This window comes from Tinamus guttatus, unplaced genomic scaffold, assembly GCF_059628265.1.
Source record: "Tinamus guttatus ecotype Peru unplaced genomic scaffold, ASM5962826v1 Tinamus_guttatus_pri_ptg000423l, whole genome shotgun sequence".
NCBI classification, from domain to species: Eukaryota; Metazoa; Chordata; class Aves; order Tinamiformes; family Tinamidae; genus Tinamus; species Tinamus guttatus.
In genome coordinates, this window is record NW_028288957.1 from 4,896,991 (window position 1) to 4,924,256 (window position 27,266).

The 27,266-nt window shown below is 51.8% G+C and overlaps 1 protein-coding gene across 1 annotated transcript; it reads left to right on the plus strand.

Annotated features, from left to right (window-relative positions):
* The first annotated feature begins 8,680 nt into the window (after nucleotides 1–8,680).
* Nucleotides 8,681–9,616, plus strand: LOC148593286 (olfactory receptor 14A16-like). Its single transcript, XM_088531559.1, has one exon. It carries the CDS (start codon nucleotides 8,681–8,683, stop codon nucleotides 9,614–9,616), a length of 936 nt encoding a protein of 311 aa, XP_088387685.1.
* Nucleotides 9,617–27,266: the final 17,650 nt, after the last annotated feature.

Below are 27,266 nucleotides of genomic sequence, written 5' to 3' on the forward strand. Positions count from 1 at the left end.
GGAGGTTTTTATGACTCTACAGATCACAGATCACAGAAATTTTCATCTCCAATACAGGTAGGGAGCAGCGCTTCTCCACATGGAGCTGCTTGTTCAGAATTTCTGTCTGTTTGGCAAGGGCAAGAAGAGCAAACAGTTTGAGGGTGGCAGGGGGGATGGGAGAGGCAGCACTGGCTCCCTCACAGGGTAGGTGCCAGGTCCTTGCAGGCAGGTCCCTGCACCCTGGCTGCCTGCAAGGCCCCGCCACCCTGCAGGTGGGAGATGGCCCTTTTCCCCAGGGCTGTCCTAGGCATCCCCTACCCTTCTGCGCTGCCGGGTGCACTTGTTCTTCCTTGCCTGCAGCTCCTCCAGGATTTCACTGTCCACCTTCACCTTCTTTTGGAAAAGGGAGAGGCGAGCGGCTCTCACAGGATGCTGCGGGACAGGGAGGTCTGTTTCCTGGGGGAGCACAGGAAGGAACAGGCTTCTCCATTTGGTGAGGGATCTTGTGGGACTTGGGAGCCTTGCTGGCTTGTAGTCTTCACTCTCTCTCCAGCCCCTGCTCCTGAGCCTTCCAGACAGCTGAGCCGCTGCCAGCACAATGCAAAGCCGCTCTCTTTTGTCCTAAGTGAGCAGACCCAGCAAATCAGCCCCAGGTCTCTGACCCCATCCAAGCCGATCAATCAGCACCATCTTGTGAAGGGCAAAGCCCCAGCAGAGTTTCTACAGGGATGTGGTGAGAGCCGCCTGAAAAGGCTGATGCAAAAGCAGAGCCAAGCATACAGCTCATGGGAACAGATCCCCAAAAGGACAGAGAATGTCCTAGTGATCCCACTCTGCTGCCCTGTAGCAGAGGGAGTCTCGCTAGAGTTAGCTTTGCTGCTAGTGGGAGAGATGCGAGCATTACCCAGGGCCCCATTACGCACCTGCGCTGCAGCGCTGAGAGCGGCACTGGCAGGGCCAGTGCAAGGTGCAGCTGGGGGATGGGTATGTGCTGCGCCTTGGCCTCCTTCTGCCATGGGGTCGCCAAGAGCTGGCCCGATAGGTCTGTGAAGGTCCTGAGAAGACAGCATGGGCTGAATTAGGAGGAGGTCAGGAGACGTTTGCTCCCGCAAGCCTCATGGTGGGATTCCTGAAACCTCCCAGGACTTGTTGCTGGAGCAGAAACTCTGCACTGGGCATTTGCATTCTGCTCCCCTAAAGCTCATGACCCTGGAGGAAAAGGAAGGGGATGGGAGGCTCCTGGGCAGAGTGACTCAATTTTGCCACCCAGTGAGACAGCATCTGTGGCTGAGAGCCATGTGTCGGGAGGCACTGGGAGGCCCTCGGGCCAGCATGTTCCAAGGGGCCCTATCTGCAGCACAGCTCCAAGGGTGGCCCTCATCCCGCTCTCCCAGGCTCTGTCTCACCTGGCAGGAGGCAGCTCCTCCAGGCCTTGCTGCCTGCTGCATACACCCCAGCTGGGCAGCATGGGGAGGCAAACCTGCCTGCCGTGCTGCAGGAGTGCACCGGGATGCTGCTCTGTAAGCAAGAAACACAGGAACTCTTCAGCACCGCTGCTGCCAGCCAGGGCGGTGGCAGAAGGCCCCAAGCTGGTGAGGAGGCAGCTTTGGTCTTACCTGTGCTGGGCCTGGTGCTCCTGAACTCTTCCCCCTTTTTCTTCCCACCTGGAGAGCCAGCAGGGGCAGCCTTGGCTTCTGGGCTGCATTCCACCCTGACCTGAAACCTGGAAAGCAGCGGGAAGGCAGGTTGGAGGAGAGGTCTCCCTCTCCCCTTGGCACCCTGTGGCCGCTAATGCTCCTGGCTGCCCACGGAGGTCTCATCACCAGCCATCTGCCTGTGTCCCTGGGGAGACTTGTCAATTTCCTCCAAGGGCAGCAAACCTGGCCTAAGCGGTGGTGACATCTTCCAAGCTCCATGCTGAGCACTGAGCCCCAGCAGTGAGCGCTCCTGAGCAGGAACAGGGAAGCCATGCTCTGGGTGCATACTCACCTTGGGAAGATGTAGACGTGCCAGGACAGGATCACTGAGATGTTGGCCAGCAGCGTGGGGACCACCACTTCTTTGAACCACGGTCTCTGCAATGTGGACAGACGCGGTGGGAGGTTGGCAGGGCAACTTGGTGCCTGCTGCCCAAAGCAGCAGCCCTTGGTCCTGCTCCAAGGGGAGCCTGCCGCTCCAAGCCTTCTTGCCAGCCCTCTGCCGTGCACCTTAGCCCCTCATTCTGGTGTGCACAAACTGCCTGGAAAGGGAGGGAGAGGGGCTAATAGCCATGCCAGGTTCTAAGGAGAGGGCACAATGAGTGTGGGAGCTGCTCTCTCTGTGAGCAGAGAATTTGGTGGAGCCAAGCATTGCGGCAGGGGTTGGATTATCCCACCAGCCCCCACTGGCCAGGAGAACTCAGGTGGCTCCTCCCTTGGCAGGATGTCCACTGAAATGGCGGTGGGCCTGGCAAGCTGAAGGACTTACACTGCGCAGGGCTGCAATGGGGGTCGCAGTGGTCTCTAGCTGCTGGATGCAGCTGCCAAGAAATTTAATTCTCACTACGTCTCCCTCACGGCCCTGGACCCCAACATCCTTGAAGACAAAGGAGACGTTCCCCTGTTGCCTCAAGTGGGATGAGAACAGGATGATGGTCTCATCCACGCAGTCTTCTACCACAGGCTGTGGCAGGGAGGTGGCCTGGCTCAAATGCCTGAAGTCCAAGGGCTTGATCTTGATGTTCTCTGCAAGGAAGAGGAGCAGGGTCAGCGCTGCAGCTGGCCAAGGTCCCATCACGGGACCTCAGGAAATGTGGGTGGCTGGAGCCCGGTGTTAGGGCAGCAAGCCCATCTCTATGGTGCTGTCTTTGCAATCCCATCCTGTAGAGGAGGAGCAATCACCCACTGCTCACCATAGGTGACAAGGGAAGTGGGGGCTGGCCGAGTGCTGGGCTGCGCGTTTCAGCCACTCTTGCTGGGCTGGGTTCATGGCCAGTTTGAAGATGGGTCTTTGGATCATCAGCACTTTTTCTGGCCCCAGCCACAGTGGCTCTTGCACCACACAGAAGGTGCCAAGCCCCGTGATCAGCACACCCTGCAGAGGCAAAATACCAGGTGGAGGCGTCAGCCTTCTAGAGATGGCCCAAGTGATGGGTGTCAGCGTGTGGGGCTGCTGTCCTGTGCCCTCCTTCTGATGTTGCTGCTGCTGAGGTACCACGGGACAAGAGGGAGCCCTTGGGAGAGCTTTGGAGAAGAGTCACTTTCCCGGGGTTTTGTCCTTGGCCTGCTCCAAGTATTTCCCAACATCCCAGAACTTGAGAAGATGCCAGGGTTCACTGAGGGCATAAAAGTAGGAAAATGTCTCCTCCCTGTTGTCACTATGGGGCAAAGAGCAGGTCCCCGAGGTGCCCCATAGTTTCCCCCACAGAACTGCACGGGGTCTCTCTGACAGCTTGCTGAGGAGCTGCTCTGGTGCCAGGGTTGAGGCTTGGGAGTGTCTTGTGGGGACACGAGGCTCGGGAACAGTCCCCAGCGTTGGGGGTGTAGTGTGTAATTTGTGGGGGCACTGAAGCGGGATGTGGTGGTGCAGAAAGGGCAGGAGGCAGCTGTGCAGGATGGCCATGTCGCTCACGGGACCTCCCAGAATGGGGGGATTTTCAGTAGTAAAGGGGAAGGCAGCACTGCCTGGGTCCCCTGCAGAATGTTGGTTTTCAAAAGTGCCTTTGGAATTGGAATGGGGCCCTGTGCCCTGCGGCCCGTTGGAGAAAACAGACATGCTCTCCCTGGAGAGGGTGATGGCGCTCACAGGGTTTGCAAGAGAGTATTGCCGGCAAAAAGTACTGCTCACCGCTCAGGAATCAGGACCTGGAGGTCCTCAAGTTGAAGTCCTTTTATCCAGTTTGGTTTTGACCATTGCTGTTCTCCTAAGCAGTATTGTGAATTCTGTTACTCTGTTCACTCAGCCCCAGCTGCTGGTTTGCACTGCGGGGAGTTTAAAGCTTGCTGTCTTTCAGGAAGGCTTTCCCTTGTGGCAAGGGCACCTCATTGTTGACATCTTGGACTTAGCCTACAGTCAAAGAGCATAAATCTTATCTATGAAATTATTTCATGCTTTATTTCTGTTTCTTTGTAATTGAGAAAATTTCTGGGCCTATTTGCAGCTAGGAAAGCAGTTGAGAGTTGGGGCAGATGAGCTGTAACCTTCAGTTTCAGACGTCAGAGGAACAGGGAAGCTTCTAACAGGAGTGATGGAAGTCCCAGGTGGCTGATGAGAGAAATGTCAGGGTTGGGGAGGAAGAGGGAAGAGTGTCCATCCAGTGCCTGAGCTCTGGGACACTCTTTTTCCTCCATGTCCAGACTTCTTCGGGAGTCACTCTGGATTGGTATGCATTGAAGGATGTTGCCATCGCTTAACTCTGAAAGCTGAATATTAGTAATAACAACAAAAACTTTTAAAGGCAGAAATACTTGTATATTGTTGATGCCAACAACTTTCAGGTACACTCCTGAAACCTCTCCAATTAGCCTTGCAAGACTTGATGAAAATTACAAGGGCAGACATAGTTGGTCAGAGCTTTTTGCATTTTAATGAGCCCCATGGTGTATTTGGTGCTGAGGTGCATGAACCTCAGTTACTGAGAGGATTCTGAACAAAATGTTCAAGAATTCAAAGTCAGAAGCAATCTCCAAAGTTCTGTGGAACATTAATGGGTCCCACTGAGTGTCGTTAGCAGCTAAGATTCCCCAGGGGCTGATTAGAGCAGAACATCGTAATCACTGATAACAGGTAAGGCAGAGGAAATGTGCAGGTGGTTCTGATGCTGTGTTAACCCTTGATGTGTTTGATCAGGCAAAATGTCTAAGCTCGGCCACTGAGCTTCTGGGAAGGGAAATCCTTTCTCCTACATGTTTTCCAGGTTCTCCTGGGGACAGTGTGTGAGTGGGCGTGCACAATGCTCCGGGCAGGAAAATGACACTAAACCTCTCAGGGTGTTGGCAAGGGGGAAAGGAGGCCCCCAGTGTCTCCTGGTAGGTCTTTGTGTCGAGACATCAGCCATAGCCAAGAGGATGCCGACCTCATTTGGGGTCCCTGAGTTTTGGCAGTGCCTTTTGCTGTCTCCAGAAGAGTCTGTCCTGTGCTGGCTTGTAGCTGTGTTTGTGCCCATGCAGCCTGTAAACACCCAACCTGCTTCCTCACTTTGCTCTCACACAGGATCTCCTTCCCTTCACTCATGTCTCTCCATCCTCACTGGCTGTTCCTTGTAACAAAAAGCCAAGGGATGATCCTTGCCTCCTGCTAGGTGGCCTGTTGCACCACAGTATTAGCCTTTCAAGTGACATTGCCTCATCCCAAAGCCCGGTCAGAAATTCCCAAGCTGGGGATATTTCAGGATATTTTTTTCTTTTCATGCTGCTTCCCACTGCCAAGGAAATCTCCTGGCAGCCCCATGGTGTGGGGAAGAATATAACCTTGTCTATCAGGACGGAGTGGAACATGAGGAACTGAGGACTGGTCTGAAGAGAAGGGCCTGCATGTTACAAGGGATGCCGTATGAGCCAGTGGTGCATGTTCACGTGAATAAGGCCAGATGCCTATGGGGATGCATTAGCAGTAGCACGGCTACCCAGAGAAGGGGAGCTCTTATCCTTCTCCAAGGGAGTCTTTTCGTGAAGGCAGTGGTGGGAATCAATTTTGGGTGTGAAGGAGTTTGGAGTAGGTCCTAGGATGTTTGCCCACCAGCCACTTCTGAAGGGCCCAGTTTTCCTGTTGGTTCCTTCTTGAACGTGCTAGAAACATGGTTGTTGTTCTGGACACCCCATGCATCTGACATGGCCGAATAGCCTTGTTGTCATTTCATTAAACCAACTGGCTGCAGTGAATTATGCAAGGTCTTTGCAATGTCTGATTCTGCAGAAGTCTGAGCGAGTAGAGCTCTAGAGGGTAATAGGCACTGAGATGTCAGATGGCCAAGAAGATTGTTCACCTGACTGATGCACTAGATGGACATGGGTTTCCTCCTTGCTCTCTCAGAGCGAGTAGACACTTGCACAAGTCTTGGACCGTCTTTATTCCTTCTGAAGTCCAAAGGCGTGAGTGTGCGTGTACAGCTGACTCCCTGCCACCATCTCCACTGACTACAGTGGGAGCTTGGATAAGGAGCTGCCATGCAGATAGCTGTTTTCTGCAATCCAAAAGTTGGGAGAAGGCAATCCTCTTCTGAGACTGTGGAGTATTAGATGTATTGGCATTAGATGTCCTGCTGTGCTCCTCCAAATGAGGTCCTGAAGCATTATGAAATGGATTCGTGCTGTTCTTACCCCTGTGCATGTGTTCCGTCTGCTTATGAGATGGGAGCAGGGTCTTGCAGAGCAGGACATGTCCACGTCTCTTAGATAGCCATCCTCTGATGAGAAAAACTGCAATGTCTCAGTCGCTGTCCACAGATAACAGAGAGGCCATTGGTGATCATTTTGTGGATGTGAGTGGACATTTGCCAGGGGTGGCAGGGGTGACCTTTCAGTACCTTTCAGGAACCATCAGCCCTGGAGCCTGTGATCATCTCAGGAATGCACAGGGGACAGAAAATGTCCCGTCTCCAGCTGAGTCTCTGCTCCTGAGCTGGGCCTGGCTCCTGGGACAGCGGAAGCCCATGGCAACCTGCCAGGCACTGTATAGAAACAGCTCTGCCCAGCAGCAGCTCCTCCTAAAGGAGCACCAAGATTCAGGGCACTGCCTGAGGGAACGAGGCTGGAATGAGTCTCTCATAAGTGAAAGGCAGTCAGGAATGGGAGGACATCTGAGAGTCTCAGTGCAGAGAGAAATCTTCTGAGCCCTTGACACGGTAAGTCTGTGTCTGCAGGGCAACAGTGCTGTGGTTCCTGGAGGGATCTTCTGAACCTGGCACCTTCAAATCAATAGGATGCTTCAGGGTGTCTCTCCCAGCCTCTCCTGTCTGAATTAATTAGGGGGTTGCTTTAGAGCAGGGATTCCCAGCCACACGTTCAGAGGGCCAGGGCATCACAACCGCCTTCTACCAGGGATGGTGCAGGCTGGGAGTGCATCCAGGTGTACATGGGCTGTAATACAGAGCAGTGTCACTGTGCCCTAGGGTGCTGTGTGCCCGGGGCAGTGACTCTGCCCCCTGCAAGGGTCAGCACTCAGCCTGCCTGGGGAAATCCCCACAGTGCTGCAGGGAGATGCTCTGGGTGGCAGGAGAGACCCCCATCAGGGCAGGCTCATTTTCTGAAGGAGCCTTTCCAAGAGGACAGTCAGGGCAGTGTTAATGTTAAAAACAAAGAGCTTTCAGGAGTCTGTTTTCAGTTTCCTTCTGTTTGTGAAAGGCTGAGGCTGGGAATGTATGGAAAGGAGATGCCAGGTTGAGGTAGGAGACTGAGACGCTTAGTCCTTTAAATGGAGAGATCTTTGAGTAAATTCAGAAAGCCCTTTCCCCCTCCCCTGGCTGCAGACAGCACCAGCATTTCCTTCTCTGGCCTCACCCGGGTCTGTCTGACCTCCTCACCACCTGCAAACACGGAGATGTCCCTGGACTGCTGCAGAGCAGAGTGAGTGCCCAGAGGGTCTAGACGGCGTCTGTGGCACTTACAGGGAGAAGACATGGGGCAGAGGAAGAGCTGCCAGCAGGAAAAGCTCCAGCAGTGAAGATATAATCAGCAAATGGGAGGGAACTAGAAAGGTAATTGTTGTGGGAGGGGGATTTGGATCAACCCAGTCAGTCCCTGCAATGCAGACACCTTGCTCTAAGCCAAGCCCCATGTCTCCTCTCCCACCTCTTAAGACCATGGGGTCCCAGCCATGAGTCCCTCCTTGGCAGAAAAGGGGCAGCGTCTCTCCCCTTTCCCAGTACAGAACAAGGGGACTGAGAGGGACTGTCCTGAGATGTTGCCATCTGGACAGTGGTGTGCACAGCTGGCGGAGGTGAAGGCTTTCCTCAGTGCTCCTCTGTCTGCTACTCCTTACTTTCCCTTGGCAGAAGGTTCATACTGTTGTTCTTCATTCCTTCACCTGTCTGTGCTGGTCTGGTTCTTGCTCTCTGGAGCTAAGGAGGGGGATTCAGCTGCAGCTAATGCAGTAGCTTCCCTCTCCCACTGCATTCCCTCAAGCAACAGTGAAGACATTTAGGTGATGTGAGGACAGGGTCCGTCTTAGTGGAAGGGAGCTCCCCAGAAAGGGTCAGTTCAGCCCCTGCCTTCACTGCACTGTTCCTTTCCCTTGCTGGAGTGGGAACTGCTGTGACTGATTACGTTCAGACACCTCTGTTGAAGAGGGCAAGCTGCAAGGGGGGTGAGATTAATCCCTCCCAATGATCTTCCCACAGAGCTGTCATGAGTGTTTCCACTCTCTCTCTCCCTCTCTCTGTCACAATAGTAGCTGGAGAATATTGCCACTGTATCACTGGACCAAATCCCCTTCACTCAGGTCACGGTGGCCATCCCAAGATATTCCCTGCAAATGCATAAGGCAATTTGACACCTCCTTTTAGATCTCCCAGTAGAGCAGGACTGACTGCTCTGGAGTAAAGGCACAGAGGCAGAGCACACTCAACCAGAACAAATCAGGGGTCAGGAAAGGGAGCGGAACAAGGTAAAGGAAAGGGCCAATGTGGGGTACCATGAGGAGTGGAATGGATTTTGCTCAGAGAAGCTTGTTCTAACTTGTTGATGCTTTTTCCTCATTGGAGAATGCCCTGAACTAAGAGAAAATGTCCAACAGCTGCTCCCTCAATGAGTTCCTCCTCCTGCCATTCGCAGACGCACAGGAGCTGCAGCTCTGGCACTTCTCGCTCTTCCTGGGCATCTACCTGGCTGCCCTCCTTGGCAATGGCCTCATCATCACAGCCGTAGCCTGCGACCACCGCCTCCACACCCCCATGTACTTCTTCCTCCTCAACCTCTCCCTCCTCGACCTGGGCTCCATCTCCACCACTGTCCCCAAATCCATGGTCAATTCCCTGTGGGACACCAGGGCTATTTCATACTTGGGATGTGTTGGGCAGGTCTTTTTCTTCCTTTTTTTATTTGCAGCAGAGTATTTTCTCCTAACAGTCATGGCCTATGACCGCTTTGTGGCCATCTGCAGACCCCTGCACTATGGAACCCTCCTGGGCAGCAGAGCTTGTGTCAAAATGGCAGTAGCTGCCTGGGCCAGTGGTTTGCTCTATGCTCTCCTGCACACTGCGAACACATTTTCTATTCCACTCTGCCAAGGCAATGTGGTGGAGCAGTTCTTCTGTGAGATCCCCCAGATCCTCAAGCTCTCCTCCTCAGACTCCTACCTCAGGGAAGTTGGGCTTCTTGTGGTTAGTGTCTGTTTAGTCTTTGGCTGCTTCATTTTCATTGTGGTGTCCTATGTGCAGATCTTCACAGCTGTTTTAAAGATCCCCTCTGAGCAGGGCCAGCACAAAGCCTTCTCCATGTGCCTCCCACACCTGGCTGTGGTCTCCCTGTTTGTCAGCACTGACATGCTTGTCTACCTGAAGCCCCCATCTGTCTCCTCCCCAGCTCTGGATTTCGTGCTGTCTGTTCTGTACTCGGTGGTGCCTCCAACAGTGAACCCCCTCATCTACAGCATGAGGAACAGGGAGCTCAGGGACGCATTGAAAAAGATGATTCAATGGATACGAGGTCATTGCCAATAACTGACCCAGTTCATTCACTCACCAGAATATCCCTCATCAAGTGTGTTATGCATTTATTTCTTTTTTACTTTTCTCTTGTACATCCATCTCAGACAAATACAATAAGTATTTGTAAATATAATAAATAAGTATATCTACTTCATTGCATGTCCCCTTGGGAACTTCTCATTTTAACTGGACCCACATCCTGTGTTGAAGCAGGAAGCTAGGCCTCTTCCCCCTTCTCAAGCAGAGGGGAAATCTCAGAGCCAGCTGCCTGAGCTCCCTCACCTACCCCTAGTGCAGTGAGGAGAGTTTCCTTGTGCAGTGTCTTTTCCAGAACTGGCAGCAAGGGAGCTCAGAGAGACAGACTTAGGCTCAGATGAGTACAGATGGGGTGTCCATTAAGAGAGCCCATGTCCATTAAGAGAGCTCAGCTGACCCAAGCATAGTCAGGGTCATCTCAAACCCCTCTCCTGCAGTGGTGGCAGCCAGATGTCACAGTGGCCTGTTCCTTTCTGTCTCCAGTGCTGTAACATTACAAGTGGAGGGAGAGTGGAGGGGACTCAGGCAGCAGCTTGTGGGGACAGACCCTGTGCTTGACAATATCACCCCCACACTCCCACAGCAGTCCCCACTGCAGCTTTCCCTAGGTACCTTCTTCTCCTTCATGTGCCCAGGGATGTGTTCTGAGAGGATTCATTCCATGGCTCACACCTCACCAAAGTGAGACCGAACTGCCTGCAGCTCCCATAGTTGCCCATGTGGCCTTTCTCTAAGAGGAATGCAACATGTGCCTTTCTCCACTCCTTGGAACTTTATCTCCCCCCACCTCACAACCTTTCAAAGATGATAGAGAGTGGCCTTGTAGTGGCAGCAATCACCCCTCACAGCATCCTCTTATGCAACGCTGTTGACTAGTGTAGTTCGAGTTCTCACAAGTAATCCCTCACCAATCTCCTCCACTGTTAGCAATTCTTCTCCTCTGGAGTCCCAACTCAAGACACAACTGCCTGGGAAACCTTGCTTGTGGAAATGGTAGGTAACAAGGGGTTGGGTTCCTCCGACATCTCTGCACTGGCTGCTACAAGGCTCCCTGTCCCGTATTCTCCTTTTTATTCTTGGATTCTTACTAAGACCGTAGCATCTCATCTTCATGCTCTTGACATGCCCTGCTAATGTCCATCCTAGGGGAATGTTTTCTTCTCTAACATCTTGCATATGATGCTGGACAATATTTCTAAATGTATCCTTTGCCTCTGACTTTTTTCTCCTTCTCAACCTAGCCCTATTGGCCTGGGGCTAAGGTCTGAGCATGTAATCATGTTAGTGTCCTGAGGTATGTACTAGTTTTAATGAATATCTGGATGGATTAATATCTTATTTTTCGCAGGTCTGTCCTTAAAGACCTGCAGGCTTTCCTGAGCTCTGATGCCCTTTAGAGCTGCCTCCCCAGGGATCCCCCACCAGGCCTCTGAACAGGCCGGGAAGTCAGCTCTACTGAAAGCCCAGTCTCTATTCTGCTGCTGTCCTTCTGCATTCTGCTCAGGATAAGGGACTCTAGATTTTCATGATCACAGTTGGCAGGGTGACGTTGACCATACCAGATACCAGAAAGGATCACTCTTAATGGCCCATCTGGCAGCGGTGCAAAGAAGCTAAAATAATCACTTCTTGTCCTTTACCAGGAAGTGGAGAGGTACAGATTCCAACATTGCAGCCTATTTCTTGAGAGGATGACTGTCTTTGAAAGTTGGAAATGTCCCATTCGGAAAGCCCCAGTTCACATCTCTTAACAAGGTACACCGAGACAGGGACAAGAGGGGAATTCACTGATACCTGCTACAGGTATTGACTCATATGACTTATTCTGGGCTCCCTATGTCTATTCAGCAGCCCCTGGACTGGAGGGAGATTCAGCTCACTCTCATGACTCCACAAATACACAGCAGGTGGCATTCCCCTTACCAAGCAAAGTATGCACTACACAGACATCTGCTCACGAGCTCCTTGTCTAAGCTCCTAATAGAATCACAGGAGATGAAGTCACTTGTGCACACAAGAACACCTGGTTACATTGGAAGAGATAGGGGTGGCCCAAGGCATGTGCCAGTGTGCGTTTACTCTGATGGAGCAAGTGTGATACCTGCATCCTTCTGGAGCTTCAGCTGGAAGACAGGTGGGGCATTTCCTTGGCCATCTCAAATAGCCTTCTATTACTGCTAGAGCACAACTCACTCTAAAGCTGAGGGACAGGCAGATCCCTACAGCTCAAAACGTTAATATAATTCAGTGGAGACACTTCACAGAAACTCATAATATTTGAGGTTGGAAGGGACCTTTGTAGATGATCTAGTCTAACCCCCATGATTAAGCAGTGTCACCTACAACGTTGCACAGGGTTGTGTCCAGGCGGGTTTGGAATATCTCCACAGAAGGGGATTCCACAGCCTCTCTGGGCAAAATACTCTGTCACCATCACAGTCAAGAAGTTATTTTAAAAACTCAGGAGGAACTTCCTGTGCTTTACTTTGTGGCCATTGCCTCTTGTCCTCTCACCGGCCACTACTGAGAAGAGTCTGGCCTCATCATCTGGACAACCTTCCTGAAGGTATTTGTACACACTGATAAGATCCTTCTCAGTCTTCTCTTTTCCAGGATTAATTGGCTGAGCTCTCTCAGCATCTTCTCACAGGAGAGATACTCCAGTCCCCTGATAATTTTTGTAGCCCCACACTGGACTCTCTTCAGTAGTTCCATGTCCCCTTTGTAGTGGAGAGCCCACAGCTGGACATGGGACTTCTGATGTGGCCTCAGCAGGACTGAGCAGAGGGCCAGGATTGCCTCCCTCCATTTGCTGGCAACACTTCCTAACACACACCAGGCACTTCTCCATGAGCATTCCGAGATGAGGCAGAGTGACTTAGCAAAAACATCCACCAGCTACTGCAGCACTCTTGGGTACATCTCAGTCTCCAGAAAGGTGGATGAGTTTTACTGAGTATTGGCACAGACCATCCTTGTGTTTGGCAGGTGTTTTCCTGAAAGACCTGTTGGCCTTCCTGAACTCCTGGGCCCTTCAGAGCTGCCTCCTACGGAATCTCCCACCTGTCCCCTGGGGAGTCCCCTGAACAGGTCAGATCTCTTCCTCTGAAGTCCAGGATCTGTGCTCCACTCCTGTCCTTCCTCTACTGGACCTGGAAATCTGCTTTTCTTGCAGTCACTTCAGGAAAGGATGACACTGACTATCCTATTCCTGATGCTTTCCCTGATCTTTTTCCCTCTCTGCTCCTCCACCCCTAAATAAGAGCCAGGGTCTGTGATCAACAAACTTTCTCACATTGCTTAAAAGGAGCTGTCATCCACTTCCTCACCCTGACTGCATGGTCTGTAGCTCCTATCATGATGTCACCCTTAAGCTGATGCTTACCCACAAGCAACTGCCCAAACTCTCATCCAGCCCTTGGAAGCACCTCATACATCCGAGCTTCCCCTCCACACAAAGGACATGAGTCCTCCTCCTCTTCCCTGATAGTCTTCCCTGAAGAGCTTTTACCCCAGAAGCACAGGCCTCCAGTTGTTTGAGTGATCCTAATGCATCTCAGTTATTCCAGTGATGGAGAGGTCACACAGAATCACAGAATGGTTGAGGTTGGAAAGGACCTCTAGAGATCATCTAGTCCAACCCCCTGTTCCAGCAGGGATACCTGGAGCATGTTGCACAGGACCACACTCAGACAGGTTTTGAAAATGTTTATGCAGGTAGCTGGCCTGTGACAGTTTATGCTGCTTATGCCAGGCTACACACATTTGCATAGATTTGGGCTGCAGTACATCAGGTGTGTCATAGAAAACAGATTTCTCATAGCCAAACTCGATACCAAGTGCCAAAGACACTGTGCAATGGCCCCACTTGAGAGCACAGCCATGCTGGCATGGAGAGCAGGTGGCAATGTAAATGGTAAGAGGAGGTTCCCACTAAGAGAGCAAAGCCTCCAGTGCCCAAGCCAGGGAGAAACAGAGCTGGACTGTGTGGGAATGGCAGGAGAGGTGTTTGTTGCCTGAGCTGACCTGTAGCACTTTGGGACCTGTAACAGAGTTGAGCCAATCTCCAGGCAGGACAAGGTGCCACTGAAGGTGTTCTTGGGCTTGAGCAAGCTGTGATCCGACCACCCTGAGGTCATCATTAGCCCAGTCCTGCCTCATATTATGTGTAGGAGTGGGAAGACGATCATCAAGAAGGGTTGGAGAGTGCAGAGACTGTAGTGGAGACTTTGGTGTGACGCTTTAAGGCAGACCCTATGGACGATCCCTACAGGCTGTGGCAGAATGGAGTTGTCTGGGCACAAGTAAGAAAACCTGACATAATCTTGGACCTTCGCTAGCAACTACTGAAGAAAGGTACAGTTTTCCTGTAGGTCCTGCCCTTGCACATATGCTAGAAACCCCGCATGCGACATGGCCCTGCAGACCTACTTCAATGTCACTGAATCTAGTGCCTGAAATGAATTACAGTAGCGATTTGCACTGTCTACATGTTAACATGTCAACATGTTACATGTCTTCTCAGTGGTGGCCAGTGATAGGACAAGGGTTAATGGGTGCAAGTTGAAACACAGGAAGTTCCATCTCCATGCGAGGAAGAACTTCTTAACAGTGAGGATAACAGAGCACTGGAACAGGCTGCCCAGAGAGGTTGTGGAGGCTCCTTCTTTGGAGATCTTCAAAACCCACCTGGATGCCACCCTGTGCCATGTGCTCTGGGTGGCCCTGCTTGAGCAGGGGGCTTGGGCTAGATGATCTCTAGAGGTCCCTTCCAACCTTAACCATTCTGTAATTCTGTGATTCTATGTTACCTAGCTGGACCCACCTGATATTCTAGAATAATGTGGTGTCACACTTGCTCTATCAGCACAATAGACAGTGGTCCATGCCTTGGACCACCTCTGTCTCTGCAAATGTCACCAGACATCACCAGGGAACTGATCCCACCCTCCATGTGATGTAGCTAAAATGGAAGCTTAGACAAAAACCACCCATGCAGACACCGGTGTAGTCCCCCCTTCAGTTTGGGCAAGGGGAGTCCTGCGACACTGATGTTTGTGGAGTTCTGAACATGGAGCCAAGTCCCACTGCATGCCAGGGGCTTCTAAACCATCATGAGATGCCCAGATGGACTCATTTGAATCAATACCTGAACCACAGTTAAATGACCTCCCTTCTTGTTCCCATCTAGGTGCCCTGCCTAGCTAAGAGATGGGAAGTGAAGCTTCCTGAGTGGGACATTTCCATCTCTTGCAAGTAACCATTTTCTGACAAGAGCAATTGCAATTCTAGCCTCGGACTTCCATCACCAGTTAGAGAGGGAACATCAGGGATTGTTTATGTCTATTCCGGTGATTATTTCCCAGGAGGAGGGAGCTCAAGGGACAGAGAAATTGATGAGTTCAGCAGGGCCTCTGCTCCTGAGCGGAGCCAGGCTCCTGGGACCGAGGCAGCTCGTGGCAGCCAGGCAGCACTGCCCAGAGACAGCCAAGTGCAGAAGCAGCTCCTGTGCCAAGAGCAGCAGGGCTGCGGGCACTGCCTGCTGCTGCGGACAGGAGAGGAGAGAAGGCAGTGATAGGTGAACAGCAGTGTGGAGTGGGAGGACAGAGCAGAGCTCACGGAAGGAAGAAATTTCACATCCCCTTGCATGGTATGTCTGGCTACAGCAGAATGCAGCTGGGATTCCTGGAGGCATCTTCTGAAGCCCTGTCACCCCATGACTGATAGCATGGCAGGAGGAGGAGATGATTCAGCACAGGGATTCCCTGCAACTTCATAGGGCAGGGCATGCTGCTCCTTTCTTCTAGGTATCCCTGCAGGAGCGTCAAGTGCTGGGTGTGCACACAGGTCTGTACCCGTTTCTAAGTCAGAGCTGTTTCCCTGTGCCCCAGGAGGGACCCGGGGCAGTGATTCTGCTGCCTGCAAAGGTCTGTGATAAACAGAGAACCTCTGAGTGAGAGGGTTGGCTCCCTGTCAGGCAGGATCAACCTCCTGTTGAGAGGACCCATCCTGGGTCAAATCTGCTCACCCAGTTAATGTACAGGAAATATCTGGGGGGTATTTTCAAGAGAAAAGTCAAGAGAAGGGCTACTTCCAAGGGCGGGAGAATTTCTCTTGCTGGTTGCACTTTCAGTTTTCTCCCTAACTGCAGCAGGGAGAAAAGAGGAGAGTATTCTGTTCTGTCAAGGATCTGGGACTTACAAACTTTCACTCTCAGAGATCAATAGGTCTGTGAGAAAGCTCACAGAACCCCTTCAACCCACCTTAGCCTGCAGACAGTATCAGCATCATCTTTGTGGAATTTATTTTACTTGCTCCTTATAAGCTGCCTGCACAGAGATGCCCCTGCACAGTGCTCTATCCCCAGAGGCTTTTGCAGGATAGAACTGAGTACACAGAAGGTGTCATATGATCTATGAACCTAGATTGGGAAAAAATATTGGGACAGAGAAAGGTCTCAGCAGAGACTGCTGTGGTCAGCAGAGATGGACAGGGAAGGAGAGGAAAGTGCCCATCATGATGAGAGGATGGATTTGGAGAAGTCACGGTCAGTCCTTCCAATGCAGACACCTTCCCCTGAGAAAGCCCTCCAAGTCTCCTCTGCCGCCCAGCAGCCTCCCTCCTGTGACGCTCTTAGGGTCCAGGCCATGAGCCCTGTCCTTTGCAGCCAGATGTCTGGCAGAGGACAGGGGCATCCCTCCTGCTACAGACCCTTTTCCCACCTCCTGACACAGGGACTTGAGTGCCTTGCCTGCAGTGTCACCATCTGGCAGGTGACATGTCCCACTGGGTAGGTGAAGGTGTTCCTGGGTGCCCTTCTGCCTCTGTCTCCTTGCCTCTGTTGGCAGCAGGGTCACGGTGTTGTTGCTCCTTGTTTCCCTTCCTGTCCATGCTGCTCCTGTTCTTCTCTCGGGATCCCTGGGGTTGGTGGGTTTTCAGCGCTAGTTCAGGCACCTGCCCTGCAAGTTGTGGGAGAGAGAAATATGCATGGGAGATGTCTACAGCCCCTCTCTAACCTGTGCAGCTCCAGGAAATGCAGCCCGTGGTGTTAGGAATGGAGCTGATTCCTCCCTCAAGCAATGTCCATCTTCATTGCTACTTCACTTGACCATTTCCCTGTAACATCTTAACAGACTTTGAGGTGGCCTCAGGAGGGTCATTGCTGCCTCCAGCCATCTCTATGATGTTCAGGAGACCCGTGAAGAATATGTACAGATGCTGAGAGTATGGAAAGAGTGTTTGGAAACTGTGCATGGGCAGCTGAAAAAAGCCCCTTGTGTCCTTGGCTAGAAGTGGAGCATGGGGAATTCCCTCAGGTGCTGGGAGAAAGGAGAGAAGTTGGAGATTTTTGGCTTTGAAATTGGACTTGCCAGCTCTTAGGAGGGTTGGGATTCTTTTTAGGGAAACACATAGAGTGATCATCATGCAGCCCAAAGCGGTGTGGGCACACGACAGCTGGAATCAAGGCTAATAGGCAGACCATCTGGCCTCACTCTGCACAAGGTGACTATGAATCCAGTTCTCACAGGATTCCCAGGAGAAATGCAGAGGATTTCTTCCTTTGAAGAGCACTCCCCACGAGTGAGAGGGACAATTCAAAGAAAATAAACAAATTCCTCCAAATCCCCCCCAAAATGTGCTCTCGACACCTGTTCTTTAGAAGAGGTGGTATAGATGCTGAAAATCACTTCTAGATGCCAAGGGTATTTCACCTGAAAAATTGTGACTTCCCTTCCCCCTCCTGCACAGCAGGACAGACGTCCCTGGAGCCCAGAGGAAGATGTTCCTGCTCCTCACATCGCACGCTCTGTCACCCCAAACTGGAGCTCAAGCAAGGAGCTGCACAAAGATCCTCTTGGTAAACAGATGCAATGTGTGAGGTGTATTAGAACTGGAACATTTGTTGGCTTTTTTGCTTGAAAAACCTCTGGTAACATGTTAATATCTTTTCTTCTTTGAACAGTCCACAAAGGCTGGAGACAGAAAAATGTCTAACAGCAGCTCCTTCAATGAGTTCCTCCTTCTGACATTTGCAGACACGCGGGAGCTGCAGCGCTCGCACTTCTCACTCTTCCTGGGCATCTACCTGGCTGCCCTCCTGGCCAACGGCCTCATCATCACAGCCGTAGCCTGCAACCGCCACCTCCACACCCTCATGTACTTCTTCCTCCTCAACCTCTCCCTCCTCAACCTTGGCTCGAGGGTGACTTTTCCACCCTCAGAAGAAGGGGCAGGCAACGCAGGAAGAGTACAAGGAGGTTGCTAGGGTAGATAGGGAGGAAACTAGAAAGGCAAAAGCTCTTCTGGAACTCAATCTGGCCAGTGTTATAAAAGAGAACAAAAACTGTTTCTACAAAAACATTAACAAGAGGAAGGCCAAGGAGAATCTCCATTCTTTATTGGATGTAGCAGAGAACATTGTCACCAAGGATGAGAATAAGGCTGAGTTATTTAATGCCTTCTTTACCTCAGTCTTCAACATCCAGATCAGTTCTCCTCGAAGTACTTTGCCTCCTGAGCTGGAAGACACCTATGGAGAGCAGAAGAAATCCCCCATAATTCAGGAGTAGTCAGTGACCTGCTACTTTGGAGAAGTCTATGGGGCCAGATGGTATCCACCTGAGGATTCTCAGAGAGCTGGCAGAAGCGCTCACTAAGCCACTCTCCATCATCTCTCAGCAGTCCTGGTGAAAAGGGGAGGTCCCAGACAACTGGAGACTTACTAGTGTGATGTCCTTCCACAAGAAGGATTGGGTGGAGGATCTGGGGAACTACCAACCTGTCAACCTGACCTCGGTATCCAGGAAAGTTCTGGAGCAGATAATCTTGAGGGCAATCACATGGGATGTGTGTAACGCGGAGATCAGGCCCAGCCAACATGGGTTCATGAAAGTCAGGTTCTGCCTGACTAACCTGATCTCCTCTTATGAGCAGGTGACCCAACTAGTAGATGAGAGAAAGGCTGTGGACAAGGTCTACTTAGACTGCAGGAAGGCCTTTGACACCATTTCCCACTACATTCTATTGGAGAAGCTGGCAGCTCATGCCTTAGGCAGGTGTACTCTTGTCTGGGTGAAGAACTGACTGGATGGCCAGGCCCAGAGAGTGTTGGTGAATGGAGATAAATGCAGCTGGTGACTGGTCACAAGTGATGTTCCCCAGGGGTCAGTGTTGGGGCCTGTCCTCTTTAAGATCTTTATTATCTGGAGAGCTGTGTGGCAGAAAAGGTCTGGGTGTGTTGGTTGACAGCCAGCTGGACATGAGCCAGCAGTGTGCCCAGGTGTCTAAGGCTAACCTCATCCTCATTGGGGTTGGCCTAGATGACCTCTAGAGGTCCCTTCCACCCTTAAGCATTCTATGATTCCATGATCCTGGCTTGTACCAGGAGCATTGTAGCCAGCAGGACTAGGGAAGAGATCATCCCCCTGTGCTCAGCACTGGTGAGGCCACACCTCAGATACTGTGCTCAGCTTTGGGCCCCTCACTATGAGAAAGTCATAGAACCACTGGAGCGTGTCCAACAAAGGGCAACGAAGTTGGTAAAGGGGATGGAGCACAGACCTTAATGAGGAGCAACTGAGAGAGCTGGGGTTATTAAGTGTGGAGAAGAGGAGGCTCAGAGGAGACCTTTTCATTCTCTGTAACTGCTTGAAAGGACGTTGTAGTAAGTCGGGGTCAAACTCTTCTCTAGAATAACTCCCAATAGGACAAGAGGAAATGGCCTCAACTTGCACCAAGGGAGGTTCAGTTAGATACGAGGAAAAAATTCCAAACAGAAGGAGTGGTCAAGTGTTGGAACAGGCTACCCAGGGAAGTGGTGAAGTCAGCATCCTTGTCAGTGTTCAAGAAACGCGTAGATGAGGCACTTAGGGACATGGTTTAACAGGTATGATGTTGAAGGGTTTATGGTGGGCCTTGATGATCTTTAAAGCCTTTTACTGCCATAATGTTTCTATGATGAGTACCCTAACATCAACTGGAAGGACAACACAGCCAGGTACAGTCTTGGAGGTTCCTGCAGTGCGTTGCTGATAACTTTTTGATGCAGGTTGTGGAGGAGCCGACAAGGAGAGGTGGGCTACTGGACCTCGTGCTAACAAATAGAGAGGGACTTGTAGGAGATGTGAAGATGGGGGGCACTCACACACTGCTCCTCACCTTCCTGAAAGGACCTTTTTTTTTCAGTACTTTTCTTGAATTCTGCTTTGCACTGGCTGAGTGTGTTGTGAGCAGCAGGAACCTCAATCCTGGGACTCCAAGGAGTCTGTCCTGCTGTACAGCAATGGGAACCAGGGAACAGAGGTGACTAGCTTGACAATTCACCATTTCTGTCAGGTGAAATCCACTCAAGATGTGGATTTCAGCAGGCCCTTCAGCATCTTCTCTCCTAAATATAAAATTGGTTATTTGAATAACAGAGTTTATGGATTTGTTCAATATTTTTATTTGATTTGAGCTCTGCTTATCACCCCTAGGGAGTGTTCCTCAAATTAGAGCTCCTTGGTATTTCTACTTTGAGTCCAGAGAGGAAACCATCCACTCTTGCTATGTGCAGATTAGGGACATCTCATTTGTCTGTTAGTCAATTTCCCAGCTGTTCTGTGCTGGAGGATGATCACACTCCTGCGCTGCCCTAACAAGAGACCAGACCCTGCAGAGGGCAGAGGAGTCCCGATTCACAATGCAGATTTTCAGTTTCTCACCCTTTCTCCACACACTTAAGGAAGGTCTCCACACTCCCCTTCTCGCCAAGAGCACGCAGGACTCTCTTCAGTGCCCATAGACAGAATCTCTCCACCACCTCCATACCCTTAGCATCTCTGAGGCTTCCTCATGGGTCTCTCATGAAGCAGAGCCTTTCTAGAGGACTGGGGGCAGCCTGGCAGGACAGCACAGGGAAACAGCCAAAGGACCATTAGCAGTGAGGACGGGCTCTCCTTAAAGGAGTTAAAGCTCATTTCCCGGCCCTGTGCACTGCATTTCATGGAACTGCACAGGACAGAAGGAGGATGGAAAACCTCCTTCCCTGAAGACCTCTCTGTTCCACAGCTTGCAGCATCAGCGCCTGAACTGCAGCTGAAAACACCCAGCCCCAGAAAGCTGAGAACAGGAGCAGCTTGGAGGAGGGGAAACAAGGAACAATACCATGACCAAGCCAGGCAAGGAGAGGGACAGAGAGGCATTCTGGAAAACTTTCACCTTACGCAGCTGGGCATGTGACCTCACAGAGGGTTATATTACAGAACAGTGACTCTCAGCCCCTTGGTGGGTCAGCAGGAAATGGGCCCGTGGCAGGAGAGAGGCCCCTGGGTATTGATGAAGGTCTGGCTGCAGAGGAGGCAGCTCCTGCCCTGCACTTCCTTCTCCTTCCCTGCCCATCTCTGCTGCCTGGAGCTGTCCCTGCCAGCAGCTCTTCCTCTGTCCCTATGTCTTTTCCCTAACAGTGCTCACAGATCCTGTATCGCACTCCATGTGCTCAGCTCTGCCCTACAGAAACTTTCTGGGACCAGGCACTGTCCAAGGGGCATTCTGTGGCTGCAGGTCCTAAGGAGCAAACCACATAAAGTCTTGTGAGGCCACAAAGGTGATGTTGATGCTGTCTGTAGGCTAAGGCGGGCATGAAGTGGCTTGATGAGTTTTCTTACACACCTGTTAATCTCTCAATTCAATGTCAAAACAGAAAAAATATTCCTTCACTCTTCCTTCCAAAGTAAGGAAATTGAAACTTCCTCCTTCAGCAGAGATCTGAAGGAAGGCTCCTTCCTTTTCCAGCAGTCCTTCTCTTCATCTTCCTCTTGAAAGGACCCCCTCAGACCTGCCCTGTGCACGCGCTGTAAGCAGAACATGAGCCATGCAGCAGCTTTTGATGGGAGGATGAAGCTGCCCTGCCAGGTGTCTCTCCTCTCATGCAGAGCTTCTCCCTGGAGGCCCATGGGGAGCTCCCCAGGCAGGCTGAGTGCTGACCCTCGCAGGCTGCAGAGTCACTGCCCTGGGCATACAGCAGGCGCAGGGACACTGCTCTGAAGAACAGACCTGGCTGCACTCCCTGCCTTCACCCCCCGTAACCTCCCTGGAAGAAGGAAGCAGGGTGCTCTGTCCCTGTGACAGTGTGGCAGGGAACACCTGCTCTGGAGCATCTCCTCAGCCTGCTATGCCCTCAGTAATCCAGGAGAGAGACTATTAAAAATCCAATGCACAACAACATGGATTGAGTGCAGAAATCTCCTCCAGGAAGCTCGGCAGCACTGTCCTGCAGTCAGAGACTCACCATCTAAATGGCTGTGAAGATTTTGCCATGCAGTGAGTACTACTCTGTTCCCCTTGGTCAAAACCACTGTTCACCTCTCGCTGCCTTCTCTCCTCCCCTGCCCGCAGCAGCAGGCAGTGCCCGCAGCCCTGCTGCTCTTGGCACAGGAGCTGCTCTTGCACTCTGCTCTCTCTGGGCAGTGCTGCCAGGCTGCCACAAGCTGCCTCTGTCCCAGGAACCTGTCCCTGCTCAGGAGCAGAGGTCCGGCTGAACTCATGAATTTCTTTGTCCCCTGTGCTCCCTCCTCCAAGGAAAAGTTCACTTCAATAAACTAAAACAATCAGCTACTGTCCTTTGCACGCAAGTGGAGAGAGAGAGATTCCAACGTTGGAATTTATTTCATCAAAGGATGACTATCTATGAAATTTGGAAATGTCCCACTCTGGAAGCCTCATTGCACATCCCTTAACTAGACAGGAGACAAAGGAGGGGATAAGTGGGGAGTTCACTGACACATGGTTCAGATGCTGATTCTGAAATATCAATCTGGGCAGTACCTGCCTAGGCCTGGATCTGTAGTTGTATTCAGATCCCTCCTGTAAACTCCACAAACATGAGTGGTGGGATTCCCCTTGCCAAAACTGAAGTGAGCAGAGCACAGAGATCTGCGCACGATCTCCTTCTCAAAGCCCCACCACAATCACTGGAGATGGAGTGTGAGAGTCAGTAGCTCCCATAGAAACCTCAGGTGACAGTGGAAGAGACTGAGGAGGTCCAAGGCATGTGTCAGTGCCTGCTTGCTCTGATGGAGCTACTGGGAGACCTGCATCATCCTAAAGCACGAGTTGGGGTCCAGGGGGGGAATTGCCTTAACCATCTGAAATGATCCCAGATGCCAACTGCGACGACAGCCTCACTCCCTATGAAGTTGACACGAGAGGATTCCAGTAATAATCAGCAGCTCTTGTAATTCAGTGCAGAGCCTTGATTTGATGACGCATAAGAGTGCTGGCAGGGCCTTGTCTGATGCCTGGGGCGTCCAGCACACCCACATGTCTCTAGCAGATACAGCACGGGACCTACAGGAAAACCATGTCCCATTGGAGTGACTGCTGGGCAAGTGCCCCAGGGCATCCTGCATTTCTGTCCTGTACACAAACACAGATACTCCAGCACTGGCTGTAGGGAAAGCCCATCCTGTCTACATCCAATATGCTGCATAAATGGGAGGCACCCCCTCGCGCCGCCACGTCTCTGCTCCAGGCTCTGCACTCACAAACCCTTCTAGCTCTCTTCCCCCTTCTAGCTCTCATCCCACCAGATGATATGAACAGACAATGGGCTAATGAGGACCTCTGGGTGGCTGCATCAAAGGCTGTCAAGGCCTATGAACATCTTCAGTGGCACGTTGTTCTTCCTGAAATGGCATCAGGTACAGAGGGAGAGTGCCTGTTGGTCTGCTTTGTGTGAGACAAAATGCCCATGGGCAGGAATACATGTCCCCTCACTGGAAAAGCTCCTGGCTGGCTATCTTGGCCCAGGTCTCCTTCCCCACCATCCTTGTGCTCTCTGTGTGGGTCCCGTCCCTGTCGCCCGCCTCTCCCTCCAGCCCCACCGCTCACCTCCCTCGTGTGCTCCTGCGCTCCAGGGATCCCAACCATGGACAAGGAGCAGCTGTTTGCCTGCTGCTCCTTCTCCATCTCCAGGACTTGCTCTGGGGACGGCCCTCCATGGCCAGCGCGTTTCTGGCCTGGCCTCTGCACAGACAGATGTGTCCTCACAGTCCATGTCACAGCTTGGCCCTCTGATCAGCTGCTCGCACTGAGGGGTCCTCACAGGCCCTTGGCTGGTGCTGGTCTTGCTGCCGGGCAATCCTGCACGGGGGCAGCAGTGACCTCACAATGTGCCTTGGAACCTTCAGCTGGCTCTGGCCTATTAGTAGCAGGGACAGAGGTGACGTCACAAGAAACCTCAGCAACCCAGAGCCTGCTGATGGCCTCAGGTCTACAGAGAAGGATGTGACCTCACAGTCAGCATCGGAGCCATGTGCCTGCTGCTGAGCTATCAGGGACTGGCACAGCAGTGACCTCACTAACAAGCATCCAAGCCAGGTGCCTGCTGCTGGCCTATCAGGTACTGAGGCAGAAATGCCAACACAACCAACACCCAAACCAGGAGCCTTTTTCTGGCTTCTCGCCACCAGACACTGAGGTGACATCACAACAGCCTATGAGAGCTAAGAGACCCCTTTGGCCTATCAACTCCAGAGCAGTAAGTGTCCTCACAGCCAGAAGTTTTGGGGATATCAGGTACTCAAGCAGAAATCACCTCATAGGATGAATGGCAGCCATGGCCCTGCTGCTGGCATGTCACATTCTCACACAGAGGGGGCCCTGTCATTGAACCCAAGAACATGGACAAGGTTGTTCTCCAGGGTATGCCTGCTCCTGCACTGCTTTCCTAGGAGAAGGTCTAGGAGAGAGCTATGCCCTGGCCCGAGACACATCACCACCTTCAACCCCTGAGCCCTAAGCTCTGTCCCTCTTCTCCCACAGGCCTCTGAGCCACCAGTTGCTCTGCAGCGTTGTGACAAGATCCTGAGGTCTCCCTAAGAACCCAGAGGACAAGATCCTTACGCATCCCAGAATCACTGCCAGTCACTTCTCCCCAAGCACCTGGCTCAGGAAGTGTTTTCAGGAGAGGAATGATCAGTTACCCCAGCCACAGACATTGCCATGCCATGAGGATGCCTCCAGGCCTGTTCTTCCTGTGCTTCCTCAAATGCCCTGCTTGGGAGGAAGAGGAAGGGCCAGGCCCCAGCTTTGTCCATTCAGACAGCTGCAGGGACCACTCTGGGACTTGCTTAGTTCTACAGAATGAAGTTCTGAGTGCAGCGGTGGGGCTGGGTGCCCCTGGAGCCTTCTCCTCTGTCTCAGGAGCTGAGTCTTCATCCCAGTGCTGAGAAGATAACAAGAAAGTTTAGGTATAGGGGAACAAAAGCAGAGAAATACTATAGGTCTTGTTGAGGTCAGATGTGGTGGGATCAGCTTCTGGGGGCATTTCCATGGTTGAGGAGATATGACTTGTGAAAAATCCTGTTTCAAAGAAGTCCCACGCACATCTAATCAGCCCTGCACTGAGTCTTCCAGGGCTGAAACATGAAAGTCCCAGACTGAAATCTATGTTTGAGTGCCCAGAAAATCCACTTCGGCTGCCAGGGGCCTCTCCAATGCAGCTACCATCCACCCCAGCAGAGGCATCTTCTCCCAGCTGCTGCAGATCACTGCAGAAAGAGGCTTACCAAAGAGGGTCTAAAATACACCTGTGTTTGGAGATGTTACTGATAGAACTCCTGGCCTGCATTTCCCCTCTTTTGATTCCTTCCTACTTTCTTCCTCCACCTCTCCCACAGAAATTCATTTGACCCAGGGGTCTGTGTCATGAGCCTTTACCATGAAAAATCAGAGGAGAACGTGTCCAACCTGGGCACAGGGACTCTTTCATCTCAGGAGGGTCACTGCCACTCAGCTTGCCCAGTCCTCTGCTGTGAGTGGAGGTCACATACACTTAATCTTTCAGTGGGCTCCCCAGGCTGTCCAGATTATCAGCAGGTTCTTTCTGTGAACTCATTTCCTTCTCTAAGGAGTACAAGAGGGATGTGGAGCAGCTGGAGAGAGTCCAGCACAGGGCTACAAGGATGATCAGGGGCCTGAAACATCTGCCCTGTGAGGGGAGACTGAGGGAGCTGGGCCTGTTCAGCCTGGAGAAAAGAAAGCTGAGAGGGGACCTGAGCAGTGTCTAGAAGTACCTCAAGGGAGGCAGTGAGGAGGATGGTGCTGACCCCTTTTCAGTGGTGGCCACAGACACAACTAGAGGAAATGGCCAGAAACTGAAGCATCAAAAGTTCCACAGAAAAATTTCGTAACAGTGAGAGTGACAGAGCACTGGGACAGCTTGCCAAGAGAGGTTGTGGAGTCTCCTTCTCTGGAGATCTTCAAAACCCCCTTGGACACAGTTCTATGCCACATGCTCTAGGTGACCCTGCGTGTGCAAGGGGATTGGACTAGATGACCTCTAGAGGTCCCTTCCAACCTTAAGCATTCTATGATTCTGTGATTCAACATAGCTCTGAAGATCTGCACGTAGGAAACCACAATGAAAATGAAACACCCTAAGGCTAAGCAGATACTAACTACGCTAACCCCAACTTCCCTGAGGTAGGAGTCTGAGCAGGAGAGCTTGAGGATCTGGGGGATCTCCACCTCATTGCCTGGGCAGAGGAGTAAGGAAAATGTGTTCCCAGTGGCCAGGAGAGCATAGAGAAAGACACTGGCACAGACAGCTGCTGCCATTTTGACACAAGCTCTGCTGCCCAGGAGGGATCCGTAGTGCAGGGGTCTGTAGATGGCAATGTAGCGGTCTTAGGCCGTGACTGTGAGAACAGAATACTCTCCTCCAAACAAGAAGACAACCAAGAAGACCTGGGCAACACATCACAAGTAGAAAATGGTCCTGGTGCCCCATGGAGAATTAACCATGGAGTGGTGGAGATGGAGCCAAGGTCGAGGAGGGAGAGGTTGAGGAGGAAGTACATGGGGGTGTGGAAGTGGTGGTCACAGGCTACAAATGTGATGTGGAGGACGTTGGCCAGGAGGGCAGCCAGGAAGATGCCCAGGAAGAGCAAGAAGTGCAAGCCTGTTTCTCCTCCCAGCCACAAAGTGTGCCCAGCATGAGTCTTGGCACTGCTTCACACTTCCCTTGGCATGCTCTTTACAGCCTCACTCCAAATGGGGCTCTGCGCTTCTTCCCTCGCTCAACTCCACGCTTACACTAAAGGGCGCTTCCAGCATTGCTTTCGGCAGCAAAACAGAATCATCAAGCCTGTTTCTCATCCCAGCCACAAAGTGTGCCCAGCATGAGTCTTGGCACTGCTTCACACTTCCCTTGGCATGCTCTTTACAGCCTCACTCCAAATGGGGTTCTGCGCTTCTTCCCTCGCTGAACTCCACGCTTACACTAAAGCGCGCTTCCAGCATTGCTTTCGGCAGCAAAACAGAATCATCAAGCCTGTTTCTCATCCCAGCCACAAAGTGTGCCCAGCATGAGTCTTGGCACTGCTTCACACTTCCCTTGGCATGCTCTTTACAGCCTCACTCCAAATGAGGCTCTGCGCTTCTTCCCTCGCTCAACTCCACGCTTACACTAAAGCGCGCTTCCAGCATTGCTTTCGGCAGCAAAACAGAATCATCAAGCCTGTTTCTCATGCCAGCCACAAAGTGTGCCCAGCATGAGTCTTGGCACTGCTTCACACTTCCCTTGGCATGCTCTTTACAGCCTCACTCCAAATGGGGCTCTGCACTTCTTCCCTCGCTGAACTCC

Coding starts and splice junctions, on each gene's coding strand:
- LOC148593286 (XM_088531559.1), top strand. CDS start 8,681: ATGTCCAACAGCTGCTCCCTCAATGAGTTCCTCCTCCTGCCATTCGCA.